Consider the following 14,633-nt stretch of genomic DNA (forward strand, 5'->3'; position numbering starts at 1 on the left):
CAGCTCAGTGCAGAGCAGTAGTGGAAAAAGAATATATATATATATATATATATATATATATATATATATATATATATATATATATATATATATATTATTGACATTCCCTACTTCTGAACGCGCTGCTACTGGTAAAACCAAAAGCAGAACCTTATTCTTTTTTTCCACCATGATTATGAAAACAAAAACTAGCCCCATCAGAAGTAGACCGAACTCGTGATTGAGAGTTGGGGGAATATTTCAGTGTGAAAGGTCGTAATTGGGACCATCTGAAAAGATTAAAAAAAGAAGACAATTGCACATAGGGCTATGGCAGCTTCAAAAAAAAAAGCAACGTTCACAATTTGGTAACATCAGAGCTCCACTCATTAAAAGCCGTGATGGAACTTGGAAGATAGGTAGTCCCAACCAATACCATCAGCAAATTCTCTTCTTCATTATAAAAACCCATGCAAAGCTCCCTATGCATATCACAAAAACCCTTGCAGCATCTTAAGCTTTGAATTCTATTAGTCTTCTGTTGGCGTGCAGTGAAACAAACACCAAATGGGATCAGATTACTCAACCTTCCCAACTGTTTCGAACTATTACACTTCCATGCCAACTCGTTCCTACAATGGTTCATCTAAAGAGTCTTGCGTTCGATCATTCCATACCACGTATGACTGGAATAAACATCTTGATAACATTAAAGGGTCTTGTCAACTGGTCTCTCTCTTTTCTCTCCCTCATGATTGGTTCATTCTGAAAATTTTAGCCAAGTAAAATGCGAATCAGAATATTTTTTGGGTTGCATGCATAATCTCTTCATGTAGTTAGAGAGTTTACACAAGAAGTATTAATTACTATATAACTAGTGTCCTGCAACTACTACTACTGATATGACAAATGAACATTATTGATGCTGTTGATATCAAAAAAGTATTTAACTAGAAGATCATCTTCACAACTATGAATCCCATGAGCCAGTTCACTTAATGCGTCACAACAATACCATGCCAAACTATATATACACGTACAAGCTGTAACTTTATCTGCCCCATCTAAAGACAGTGTCCAACTTCACAATTTTCTAATATATCTGATGATTAAATTTGTTGTTTTAAAGATGGTGATAGATTTCACGGCTTCGTGGTGCGGTCCCTGTAAAGCCATTGAGCCAGCTTTCATGGAGTTAGCTGCCAAATTCACAGATGTCATCTTTGTAAAGATAGACGTTGACGAGTTGATGGTATATATTATTTTATTTACTAGAATTTCAACTTAAATGCATGATATGGTACATGAAAGATACTAAGAGATGCCTTTTGATATTTGTTATGTGGAATATTTTGGATTATGAGTAGAGCGTTGCTGGAGAATTTGGTGTAGAGGCTATGCCAACTTTTTGTACTGATCAAACATGGTAAGAAAGTCGACAAGCTTGTTGGGGCCAAGAAGAATGAGTTAGAGAAGATGATCGAGATGCATAGGGTACAATTGAAGAATCCAATGGAACAGGGTACAACCTCAGCATCATTCTCTCAATTCCGTTTGACTTGACTGCTTGTTAGGCAACTTGTTCTTGGCTTTCATTGTTTTCTCATCTAATAATGTCATACTCTTTTCTTTCCATTTGATGCGAAGTCAAGTTCCAAATTGTGCAATTGTGCTTTCATCAGAAGCACCATATTCCAAATTTAAAGGCAATAACATGTATCATTTGGGATCTTGCAATCATATACTTGAACCATAGTCCACAGCTTCAATTCAATAATGTACGTGATAGACTGACAACATTCAAACCAAAGCTCAAAATGAAGTCTACGAACACAACTTAAATCGATTACCGTATCAAGGAAAAATATACTTCTAAAACTTACTAACTCTACCACCCCTTTCAAATTTAAATCAGATCTTCAAACATTTTAAAGCCTCATCAATGAAGATTTCTGTACTACTATTTTTATTGTATGCAGATGACCTACACCTACGAGACTCAGAGTGAGATCATACTTTTCGAAAATATTAAAGAGATTCATAAAAACAACCTCTTGGCCAGAAAGCTAATTGTATGATATAAACATCAAATCCTAAAAGTTTTTTGTGCTATCCAGCATTCTGTTTTCCAGCCCGACGTGTGCCATGAAAGCTGAGCTAAATGAGAGTGGTATAGCCAGGTAATGGATTACATACATTCTTTGTATCTCTGAATCAGTGGTATGTGTAACTGCCAGACTTTAACACGTTAATGCGTGGTTATAAGGTGTAGGCTTGCTGAATTTTTTCTATGTCCAACCCCTTCAATTTGACCACGGATTCCACACGACCCCTTCAAGGTATGGAGCTCCGTCCAGCCTGCAAATAAGAAAAAAAAATCAGGAATTGTCTCTAAACGTCATGATTAATTGTATTCTTTCCAAATATCCAAAAGATTGCAATGCCTAATTGGTTGCACCAAAAGGAGTGATAATATACTCCATCAGCCAATTATAAATATCGTCTTTTTCTTAAAAAGCATTATGTACAGCTATGAAACACAAAACGAACACAGGGATTAAATTGCAAGACATGAAGCATGTATTCTCATAAATAAGTCAGTACATGAGAGAACATTAAATGGTGCCCTCACCGAACATTTTTGTGTTGGGTGAGTGCAACCCATGAAGACTCCTTTGAGCATGCACCCACTTAAGTTCACACGCTTCCTTTCCAAAATTCTTCTGCCTAGTAAATGCAATCTGTAGAGCAGAGGAACCAACAACTGATTCAGAATTTCAGATTAAGCAAGAAGGAAGCAAATCAGGTTGCTTGTTACTATTTGGTTGAAACAGGAAATAAAAGATAAAAACCGTACCCTCTGTTCCATAACAGGATTCCATGCTCTTCCACTCAGTGCATAGCAGACTATAAACTGAAGGATATCGGGCGGGATATAGGAGATTATGTTATAAAGCCAAATAACGCCAGCCCAGCCCCACCCTATCCCTTCAATCGCAGCAAAGGCCCAGTTGACATAGACAGCTAGCAGTGTCGCAATCTGCAGATGATCATTAAGGCAAAGGTTACTCTCTTGTGCAGATACCAACTTAAAAGGAGCTCCGGAATGAAGGACCAAAAAGATTGCTCACCAATTGGGCAAGCAAGAAAGCAGCCCCAAGTAACAATCCAGGGCGCTCAATGAAAGACTACGCGACCGTGTCACAAATATGAGTGCCTGGCTAATGGTGCTCACTTGCAGGTACACCGCCGATGCAAGCTTTTTGAAGTCATCTTGTTCTGTATGTCGTAGGCTTGGAACTTTAAATGCACTCTGGAAATCACCAATAAGGGAAATTCTTAATATAAGTGAACTGCAACTGAGGTATTGCTGTCAGATTTATCACAAGTTATGCAAACAAAGAAATTCAAACTAGAAGTCACTTGAATGAAGGAGGGTTGTGATAAAGCACATATGTAGGTGGAGGGTGGGAGGTGCTTAAAATGTTTCGGTAGATCTTGTCCAAGAGTGCCTCCTTTTTTATATAATCATAATGATAGTGCAACTTTACCACCCGAACAAAAGGGAAAAAAATACAAATGAACTTAACTTCCCTCATTTCTTTGAAAGAGAAACATGTGCCATGAGATAAAGCTTTTGAATGAGCTTACCGCGGTCGAAAGGGAGCAATTCTAAATCATTCACCGAACAGGAATAGGACTGTATGCATGATAATAAAAGTAAACAAAATTCCAAACTCTGTACTCAATTGTTTCTGTTGAATTAAGCACTCCATTGTAATTTGTTCTAGTTTCCATTTTGAGAAACTCAATATCTAACTAACAAACAAAAATCTTATACGCGGGGGAGTGTCTATATGACCTACAGCAACCTAGCTAGGTCTGGGCTCCTCACAAAATAGTTTAAGGACATACACGAGATCCAAATCATATGAGAAAAAGTAACTTTGGAATTCATGGTCAAAATCAAGAACATCATTTGAAAATCAAGAACATTATAAGTGAACAGAGTATTATTTGATTGAAGAAAACTTTACCAGGAAGAAATCTGTCTTGTATGCAGCCCAAAAGAATATAACTGTCATGATGGCCAGGTAACTTCCAAGAACTATACCAGCTGCAAAAATCTTCGCAAGCTTCCAGCTGTCTGGGAGAGGGGACGGCTTCACTCGATCTTTAGAAATTGTCATTATAGTACCTGAAATTAACCAGTCACAATTAGAAATTTAGAACTAACAATGGACAAAGCTATGAGAATAAGGGTGGGGTGGAAAAGATGTGATGTGCACTTAAAATGAAACTTGAAGACAGAAACAATGGAATGTGAAAAATACAAACCATCATTTAGGATGGGCACCATGAATGGTGGAAAGTCAAATTTCCATATAAGAGTGAGCAGCATGAAACCAAGCTGTCACGAGAAATATAGAAAAGTCAGAACTAAGAAGCCTGATCTATGGCCAAACATATTTATTTGAGATCATAGAAGCTTTAATCATCCAAGATCCTTAGAATGTGAATCAGGTGTGTTACAAGTCTGTCACTGCACGACTGTATCTAGACAGCTGAATTAGGCATCAAACAATTTAACGTAAAAACATTCGTATAACTTTCATTTGAATGATTGTATGTGCTTCTAATATAATACATTTTTTATTTCTCTCCATCGATTCCTTATAAAGAGAAGGTCTCAGACTTCTACCTCTTTAACCAACATGAAAAACAAAAATTAAGAAAACAAAGACACCCAGGCATCTGTTGGGCATAGCCTAACGCATGAACCCCTGTCGCCTATGTTTTATCCAGGTTACAGCTACAATAGTTTACCACTATAAAGAATCACTAGAGCTAAAATAGAACTTGCCACAATACGAATTGTAATAGAAACTGCATAAATCTGCAAAACCAAAAAAAGAAAAAGGATTCTTTATATAGAGCAGCTTGGACACTAAAAAGGAGCATTTTTTTTTGTTAAACATGATGGTTGCGATCTAATTGACACATACCATATTGTTCTTCATCCTTTGTAAACTACTTTACAATAGGACAAGAAGACCTAATAAAAGAGTCAAATGCAATATAAAGAGAAGGAGAACAAAAAATCAGTCCACTTAGTAGTGATGGCCACCAAGAGAATGCAAATGACCAAGCGGAACCCCTCCAGAGCTTACAAAGGTAGAGGAGTCCTGAGGATTTTGCTATGATTATCTCCTTGTCATGCTCCTGGTCAATCTAACCAAAACTTAGACGGCCAAGAACGTAGCCGACATTCAAGGTTGACAAGACTTCATGTTTCATGTCTGAAAAATGAGTGGCTCCCTTCGGACTAATGACATGTTGCGGCTCATATAACAAAACAAAACAAAGGATTTATAATAAAATATTACCAGGAAAAACACCAGCAAAACCATCAGCCTTTTCTATAAGTTCCTCAACTGGCAAAGGTGCTAATGATACGTCTTTGTTTTGGCTCAGTAAAGCTGACGAAGGATACATGTTAGTTCCCATTCCCAGGCGGCCCTGTTTCTTTGCAATTGCCAGTTGATCACCTAACAAAAATTTAATGGCATCACTTAATAGACACACAAGACAGATTAAAGAAAAAGCAGAGCATGGGAGAAAATAACAGTTTGAGATTAAGAGCTATAAACACAAAGGGCATTTAACAAATCAACACCAGCATCTACCGTTAGGCAGAAATTGGGTTCTCTATGACCCTCAATCCTGTCCTTTATTAAGTAGCCAAGAAGGATCATCAGGTTATGACATATATATGCTCAGCTTGAATACATTGTTAATAAGTTGTGAGGACAAAGAAATGAATGACCAACTATTAATATTACGTCACTAAATGAAGGGCTTGCATATTTAACAATTTTTAAAGCCCTCATATGAAATTTGGACTTTACACCTACAGTCAAAACCATAATAGGTTTCAACTTTGAAGAACAAATAGAATGCCCGCCCACCTGTGATCATTTTAACATTTACCCCAAGATCCAGAGCTCTTCTTATTGTATCCCCACTGTCAAAGAGAGGCATAAGACCAACAAAATGCCATGACCCTCCAGGGCTCTCCGTCCTCTGGTCTGGAACTTCCTATACGTGAAGAAAACACATGCCCAGAAGGTATAGTAAAAACAGTGAGGAGAGGAGTAGAGGACATGAACCATGATTCAACAACAGAGGCAAAATACTACTAAACCTGGTAAGCCACTGCAAGAGAACGCAGTGGAAACTTATCTATTGCAGCATGAACTCTACTCTCTATCTCCGACTTGTTGTGTGCAAGATTAAAAAATCTGAAACTCATGCCACATTTAGGCTAAACAGTTGAAAATTAACAGAAGGCCTGTCCATATATCTAAGCAACAGCTTCAATCTCCCCTTGAGTAAACGGCATTTTGTGGCAGGTAAAGATTCCCCAGTTAGAGAAGACTACAAAACAACAAACACTTACGGAATCGAGGTATATGACCAGTACATTTCTTATTATGTCCAAACAACGTAACATAATAAGAGAAAGAGTCCCGATACTAAAAGGTCCATCTCTTAGCATTTTGGTATCTAAACCGTTAAACCCAACAGAGAAAAACGCTTTCCTCACTTTTTTCTTCTTTTCCAAATTAAAAACTAAATAAACCAAAAACCTAAAAAAAAAAATAATAACCGAGAAACCAAAAACAAAACAAAAAAAAGCGACATTTTCGTAGATACCTCTTAAATAGGGGTGGAACTAGGACGGGGAGGCGAGTCTAACCCAAGTTTCAAATGTTTCAACCCAAGTTTGAGACTCGGTCCTTAAATGTTTATACAGCTTGCACACCGGAACCATATAAAAGAACACTTCAATTGATAAGTCTGAAACATCAAAATAACTTCTGGAATGGAAACCGTTACTTCATAAATTCTTTTTACTTATTGATTAGATAGATTGTTTTTGGATTTGGATTAATAGTATCTATGTTCATAGGAAAGAAAAAAAAAAGGTGAAACAAGTTAACATTCCCCAAAATATGGCCCTTGAATATGTTGTTAGTGATTAGTATTTAATGCAGTCATATTTATTTTGTTTTTTGCTCAACAAGTTATTGATTATCAATATTTTGTAGTCTGCTATGTTCTTATAAAATTTTTATTGTTTTCCATTTTCTCCTCAGCATGGATAAGACACAAACTACTTCTATCAGTGAGCGTGTTGCATTTGTTGAGGTATTTTATTAAGTTTTTTTTTTTTTTTTTTTTTTTTTCTTTTATTCTTATATGAATTGTAAAACTCCACAATCTATACAATGTTTGTTTTTTGCTTAATTACGTTAATATTGTTAACGTCATTGTATTTTTGTAGGTGGGGAGAGAAGTACGATGGGCACGGTAGTAGTATAAAATACACTGACAAGTGAACCGAGCGCTTAGAAGGTGATGGATAGACAAAATGGAGTGACAAGTGGGATAAGAATTTCAATCAATACAACCAAGGTGTCAAGCAAGGAGCTAGAGACGTGGTGGGAAGGAAAGTATGGGGAGCGGTGGAACCGTACATGGGGGGAAGGTCACAATGACTCTAGTTGGGTGCACAAGTACGGGAAAAACAGTTGTGGAGAGCACTGGGACACTCATGTTCAGCAGGACACATGGTATGAGAGGTACCCGTATTTCGGTTTCCAACATTGCTTTGAGAACTCAGTGCAGCTACGAGAAGTTCATAAACCACCACCCGAAACATCATGAACCCAAGCATTTTCGTTCGATTGTAGAATACTACTTCTTACAGCCTCAGGTGGAAGCACAACCGCAAAAGTAGCAATAAAGAATTTGACTTCATTCAGACTCAGTAGATGGATTCTATTCCCAAGTGGTGGTAATGGTAGTTAGGTTAATCACCACTTATGGTCTGGCTCTATGGGGTTCAAAAGGAAGTCTGGATACCGCAGTAATGAGAGGCCTATCATAGGCATCACTTGATCACCATGATCAATTGCTGCTCTGTTACTTGGCACACCATATCTAGGCTATCCAGTTAAGAATCTTTAATTCATTTTTTTTTTCTTGGATTATGTTTCCTAAAACTTATTGGCACCCCATTCTACATTTGTGAGTGATGGCAAATTAAATAAATCTGTAAAATTTTATATAATTTTGTTTTCTACATATCTTGCAGGTGACCCTAATTTTTTCAGTTGCTTGGGGAATGGAAACTGCTTGCAACAAATAGTTGAAGTCTACATATATTAATATATGGAAAACCAAGGTTGCAACAACTGAATGTTCGATGGTGCCAAATATTCTGCATTTTGTCTCCTTGCGTGTCATTGAGTTATACTAGCATCAATTGAATATTTAAGTGTTGTGAAATTGGGATTTATGTGTTGAAGGATATGGATACTTAATTATATTTATCTCAACATTTAGACATTTTGTGGATACTCAAAATTTTGTAGGAGCATGATACGAATAGGCAATGGTACTGTTATTTTTCAATTCGTATAAGCAAATGTTCAATATGTTGATCTTATTTGCAGTGCAAGTATGCAGGTAGGTGTTTGATAGAGAAAGGAAAATGATAATCCATGTTAAAGTGATTTGCTACATAAGGTTTGGAGACTTAAGATGCCTCAGGAATCAATGCTCTCGGGGTGGGCTGAGATAACTTAGTTCCACCGGTTGTTATCCATAGAGCTTTGTGAGCTGAGAAGAAAGAGAAAATGAATTCCAAAGTTTTATATTACTTTGTTAGATACAAAGTAAATGGTGAGAAACAAAATCAAGAATCATTTAGGTTGAAGACAAAGGAAATTTCTAGATCACGTTACTATACATTCGTAGTGTAAAAATGTCATTCAAGTTAGATCAATTTTGTACAATTATTTGGAAACATACGTAATTTTTTATCACCTCCACGAAGACCAGATGTAATTTTTAGTGTTGACACGCTGAGTGTGAAAGGCACCCATAATGACTTGAGTGGCGTAGCCACGGGTTAAATTTTAGTCTATAATACAAAACAACTCAGTTTTTAAGCAAAATTATAAGGGCTTAAGTGGTGGTCCTGATTTTCTCGGGATCTGTGTAGTTAGACATTCTTAAAATTGAAATCCTACAATTTAGGAGATAATCTAGGAAGCAATCTTTATTGATTTAGAAACCCGAAGGATAGTTCTTCAATAACTTAATTTATTTTAAGAGTCTTTATTAAAGGCTTAAAGCTTCTTACGTTCTTTGGTTCATCTTCTCCAGTGGTAAACTTCTTTCAAGATAAAAATCAGATCCAATGATTGAGTTTGCAAGGTGAGTGTTAGTTGTCTTGAAAATTAGTTCTACGCATGTCTTGGCAAAGTGCATGATGTCCCTGAATTTTCTCCCCAACCAATTCGAACAGGAGATTATTAATTTTATTCTAGGTCCGTCAATTTTGTAAATATGTCCCTTTTATACAATCTTATAGTTGTAGTTCATCCACTACCTCAGTATTGATCTTTAAACGAGCAATGGTCAATTGGGTGTTTGTTTTTATAACTTTATATAACAATTGTTAGAAAAATGGATTTGCACAAATCCATTGAGATATAAATGAGTAATTTGTCTCCTAAGTTACCCCACTTGAGATGAAATGGGTTTCTCTTGAAATAATACGTAAAGTGAGAAAAAAACTTTTCGAAAGGGTGTACTAGTTCGAAACAGTGCATTATGCCGAAAAGGTGCAACCTTTCAAAATGTGCACTGGTTTGAAACAGTGCATTATGTCGAAAAGGTGTGACCTTTCGAAATAAGCACTGGTTCGAAACAGTGTTTTATGCCGAAATGGTGTGTCCTTTCAAAACATGTGACTTTTCAAAGAGTTGCTTACTTTTTTCCAAAGAGTCAATGTGTTGTTTCAAAAGGCACCACTCACCTATAAATAGTGGATGAATTTGGAGAGAAAGACACACCGGATCACACGAGTTTCGATCTTTCTTTTCTCCCCCTGTTCTTAGTCAAATACTATGTTGTGTTTGCTGATTCTGTAGAATTAAAGTGCTAGTTTTCTATAGAAGGAAATCCGTTCTATCTTGAGAGACAGTTTCCCATCAACCTTCAAGCACCGTGAGGGGGAAAATCTGTCTTAAAGGCATAGTGATCATCACTAGGCTCGGATTTAATCATTGGTAAATTAAGTTCATTCATTGAACTAAAAGTTTGTTCATGATATATTTGTTATATCAATTTGATTTTCTTGTTTACTTAACAATAAGTATATTTTTGGAATAAGTTTCCTACAAACTTAAGACAGATTTATTGCTCCTGGTACATTTGGTGAGTTAGATGAAGAAATATACATGGAACAACCAGAAGGGTTTATTGCTCCTGGACAAGAAAGGAAAGTTTGCAAGCTTGTTAAATCCTTATATAGATTAAAGCAAGCACCTAAACAATGGCATGAGAAATTCGACAATGCAATGTTGTCAAACGGTTTCAAAATAAACGAGTGTGACAAGTGTGTCTATGTCAAAAGCACTCAGAAGGGCTGTGTCATTGATTGTCTCTATGCAGACGATATGCTAATTTTGGGTAGTAATATGGATGTCATAAAATCTACCAAACAAATGTTGTCTAGTAAGTTTGACATGAAAGATGTAGGTGTCGCTAATATTATCCTAGGAATTAAGATTTCTAGGACAGATGATGGACTTGTTCTATCACAATCTCATTACATTGAGACAATTCTTGAAAAGTTCAAGAAATATAACATCACACCAAAAAGGTCACCAGTTGCCGTAAATCTTCATTTAGCCAAAAATACTAGAGATAGGATATCTCAACTAGAGTACTCTCGTATACTTGGCAGTTTAATGTATGTCATAAATTGTACAAGGCCTAACATAGCATACTCTGTGAGCAAGCTAAGTCGATATACGAGTAATCCTGCCAAAGATCATTGGACTGCCATACTGAGAGTTTTGAGATATTTAAAGTATACTCAGAATTTTGGTCTGGACTATATAAGATATCCAGCCGTTCCAAAAGGGTACTGCGATGCTAATTGGATATCTGATACTAAAGACTCAAAGTCCACAAGTGGATATGTCTTTACACTTGGAGTTGCAGCTGTTTCTTGGAAATCCTCAAAACAAACGTGCATAACGAGGTCCACTATGGAATTAGAATTCATAGTATTGGACAAGGCTGGAAAAGAAGCAGAGTGGCTTTGAAATTTCTTAGAGGATATTCCAAACTGGGCTAAATCTGTGACACCAGTGTGTATACACTGTGATAACCAATTTGCTATTGGTAGAGCATAGAGTAGCATGTATAACGGAAAGTCTCGACACATACGTTGCGGATCCGCTTACAAAAGGTTTAACAAGAGAGCAAGTGGAAAGATTATCAAGGGGAATGGACTTAAAGCCTTTGAGATAATCAACCAAGAGTCCTCATAATGGAAAAACCAGCCTAGTTGATTGGAGATTCCAAGATCTAGGTTCAAAGGGCCAATTGAATTATGTTTGTGACTCAGTTAGGACTAGAGAGTAATAATATACTCTAACCCATTCCTATATAAGATAGTGCATATTTGTCGCGAGACCCAGGATAAGTCAAGCTTTTAATGATTTACTATATCTTGGAAAGTTATGTTATCCAAGTAGAGTATTGCAGGATACTCTTTATAGAAATCACCTATGTGAATGTGAAATGGGGCCGCTTCAATTCTATGATAATTTTAAGGCAAATATCTCAAAAGCACTCTTTGAAACCAAGAAGTGTTCAAGGGCAAAATGAACACAAACATGAGAACCAACAATATTCGAGAAGGTACTACGTGAAGATGATTGTCTAGGTTTATACAAACAGCTAACAGTTCAAGGACATTAATTTAAGTCTACTGATCGTCCAATTAAACCCGATCGTCTTTCACTAAGGCAAGTTCAAGGCCTCCCATGCTACTTGACCTGATGCGGTATCTTTTCATTTGTAAAAGAACAGAAATCCGATGTTTATGATAGAAGAAGCCAAATTTTCATTCATGTGGGGGATTGTTAGAAAAATAGATTTGCACAAATCCATTGAGATATGAATGAGTAATTTGTCTCCCAAGTTACCCCACTTGAGATGAAATGGGTTTCTCTTGAAACAGTACGTAAAGTAGGAAAAACCTTTTCGAAAGGGTGCACTGATTTGAAACAGTGCATTATACCGAAAAGGTGCGACCTTTCGAAATGTGCACTGGTTCGAAACAGTGCATCATGCTGAAAATATGTGACCTTTCGAAATAAGCACTGGTTTGAAACAGTGCTTTATGCCGAAATAGTGTATCCTTTCGAAACATGTGACTTTTCAAAGGATTGCTTACTTTTTCCCAAGAGTCACTGTGTTGTTTCGAAGAGGCACCACCCACCTATAAATAGTGGATGAATTTGGAAAGAAAGACACACCAGATCACATAGAGTTCTAAACTTTCTCTTCTCTCCCTGTTCTTAGTCAAATACTATGTTGTGTTTGCTGATTTCGTAGAATTAAAGTGCTAGCTTTCTATATATAAAAGGAAATCCGTTCTATCTTGAGAGACAGTTTCTCATCAATCTTCAAGCACCGTGAGGGGGAAAATCTGTCTTAAGGACATAGTGATAATCACTAGGCTCGGATTTAATCATTGGTAAATTAAGTTCATTCGTTGAACTAAAGGTTTGTTCATAATATATTTGTTATATCAATTTGATTTTTTTGTTTACTTAACAATAAGTATATTTTTGGAATAAGTTTTCTACAAATATGGTATCCAATCCCATATTTGATGCATGTTTAATTTGGAGTTCCATACAATAACAATCTAATAATATCTGAAATTATATGTTTTTGCTTTTGTGTGTACAATCGGTTTCATTCTTCAATCTATAGCATTAAACTTAAGATGATTCCTTACTTTACCTCAAAACATAATCCATGGTGATTCTGTATGCATATCTTCTTCAAAAAATTAACTTGCTACCGTTGGATACTTTTTAGAAATAGAAGCACCGTTATAGTCTGGCCTGATAAAAACCGTACTATATATATTTGGCATCACAAAGATCAATACCGCCAACAAACCTCCCACGTAGGAATCTTAATATCCACCACTACATTCTTTTTAGGATAGTAATTGAACCATCAGTAATGAATCTTAATTGTGAAAGTGAAATTCAGTTGGTTGTCTTGCTTTTAGTCCATAGTGTAATTCTTCTTCTTCTCTTCATTTTTCTGATATGTTACTTCGTACTACACATCTCTCCCTCTTTTCATTTGTTATCTCCTAAAAAAGCTGTACTAAGTTGATCAGATCAATAAAACTCAAAATGAAAGGGTTCAAAGGGTTGCATAGTGGGTTCAAGTTAGTGATCTGTCTTCACTAGTATTATTAAGATATATAGAGCTAATTAGTGTGCGACAGAATTACATTATATGTCCACTAATAAAAAGGCTTTGGGAGAGGCACTTCATTAACATAATAATATGGAGTGGAATGTCCAAGCTAGAAACACCATTACATCAAAAATATCATATTGTACGTTAGACATGTACATCATTCGCTTTAGTTGCCATAGCATTTGTGCTGGATTGCTTGACCATATGGCTGGAGTAGCATAGCCACATGGATCTCTATTAGAAAAGCAGTCATTCTGAATTGAAACTCTTTCCACCCGTACTAAAAAAAATCGAAAAAAGTATGTTTTCGGGATTATAAAATAATTGGTAAAACATTTTTTTTTTGTTTAGTAGTGGGTCTTGGTTGCAAATGAGATTAAACTTAAACTTTTGAACCCACCTTAAAGAACCTCATTTGGTGAAAGTATCAATTGTATAAGGAGATGCTGAGGATTTTTTTTTTAAGATGCTTAATATAGTTGTTTAGCGTGAAATTGTACAAAACAAAAAATGTTGTAAGCATTTTTGTAAAAGAAGAGTGCCGTAGGCATGACAGCTCAGTTTTTAAACAGAGTTATAAGGGCTTAAGTGGTGGTCCTGATTTTCTCGGGATCTGTGTAGTTAGAGTTTCCTAATATCTATTAGATTTTTAATGTAATTCCTAGCAATATCCTTGAATTTAGGAGAAAATCTAGGTAAACAACTTAAGTAAGGCAGTATCTAATGTAATTCTTAGCAATATCCTTGAATTTAGGAGTAAATCTAGGTAAACAACTTAAGTAAGGCCGGTAAACAACTTAAGGAAGGCAGTTTAATTAGCTAATATCCGAGTATCATTACTATTGGAAAAGAGCAAAACTAAAAGAGTCCTATTTACAACTTGAGGAAGGCAGTTTCTAATGTAATTCTTAGCAATATTCTTGAATTTAGGAGTAAATCTAGATAAACAACTTAAGTAAGGCAGATAAACAACTTAAGGAAGGCAGTTTAATCAGCAAAACTATCTGATGTAATTCTTAGCAATATCCTTGAATTTAGGAGTAAACTAGATTTTGGACCCGGGTATACGCCCGGGATCATTCCAACAATGTTTATGTACTAAAACACTTATAGCAAATAAACAATATACAACTCTTTGAAAAAAAAAATCTATTATAGTTTAGACTTCAAAATCAAGTTTCCTAGGAAGCTAATGTAAGCCAACAATTCGGGGCTGATTTACCTCATTAATAGAATACATAATAAGGATTTGATTTGCTATATCAACTACTTCT

The 14,633-nt window shown here is 36.0% G+C and overlaps 1 protein-coding gene, 1 long non-coding RNA gene and 1 pseudogene across 3 annotated transcripts; 2 read left to right on the forward strand and 1 right to left on the reverse strand.

Moving 5' to 3' along the window:
• Positions 1 to 409: 409 nt before the first annotated feature.
• On the forward strand, positions 410 to 1,641 carry LOC147522826 (thioredoxin H2-1-like). Its single transcript, XM_086595360.1, has 3 exons — positions 410 to 708; positions 1,109 to 1,231; positions 1,347 to 1,641. Exons 1-3 carry the CDS (start codon positions 547 to 549, stop codon positions 1,407 to 1,409), a joined length of 348 nt encoding a protein of 115 aa, XP_086451486.1. The 5' UTR covers positions 410 to 546; the 3' UTR covers positions 1,410 to 1,641.
• An 80-nt stretch (positions 1,642 to 1,721) lies between these two features.
• LOC147522827 (plasma membrane ATPase 2-like) lies at positions 1,722 to 5,498 on the reverse strand (annotated as a pseudogene). Its single transcript, XR_015214902.1, has 7 exons — positions 5,367 to 5,498; positions 4,318 to 4,390; positions 4,017 to 4,177; positions 3,111 to 3,292; positions 2,837 to 3,019; positions 2,612 to 2,720; positions 1,722 to 2,337 (listed from the first exon to the last, which is right to left on the reverse strand). The product of XR_015214902.1 is annotated as a plasma membrane ATPase 2-like (transcript).
• Positions 5,499 to 7,056: 1,558 nt separating this feature from the next.
• LOC147522828 (uncharacterized) lies at positions 7,057 to 8,450 on the forward strand. Its single transcript, XR_015214936.1, has 3 exons — positions 7,057 to 7,191; positions 7,328 to 7,998; positions 8,141 to 8,450. It is a non-coding gene; the product is annotated as an uncharacterized LOC147522828 (long non-coding RNA).
• Positions 8,451 to 14,633: the final 6,183 nt, after the last annotated feature.

Source organism: Coptis chinensis, chromosome 1 (assembly GCF_015680905.1).
Source record: "Coptis chinensis isolate HL-2020 chromosome 1, ASM1568090v1, whole genome shotgun sequence".
Taxonomy (NCBI): Eukaryota; Viridiplantae; Streptophyta; class Magnoliopsida; order Ranunculales; family Ranunculaceae; genus Coptis; species Coptis chinensis.

What these genes read in the sequence shown, in the direction of transcription:
- LOC147522826 (XM_086595360.1), top strand. Translation starts at nt 547, where the DNA reads ATGGGATCAGATTACTCAACCTTCCCAACTGTTTCGAACTATTACACT. An exon ending in TTAAAGGGTCTTGTCAACTG is followed by an intron (nt 709 to 1,108) that starts GTCTCTCTCTTT and finishes GTTGTTTTAAAG; the next exon opens with ATGGTGATAGATTTCACGGC. An exon ending in TAGACGTTGACGAGTTGATG is followed by an intron (nt 1,232 to 1,346) that starts GTATATATTATT and finishes GATTATGAGTAG; the next exon opens with AGCGTTGCTGGAGAATTTGG.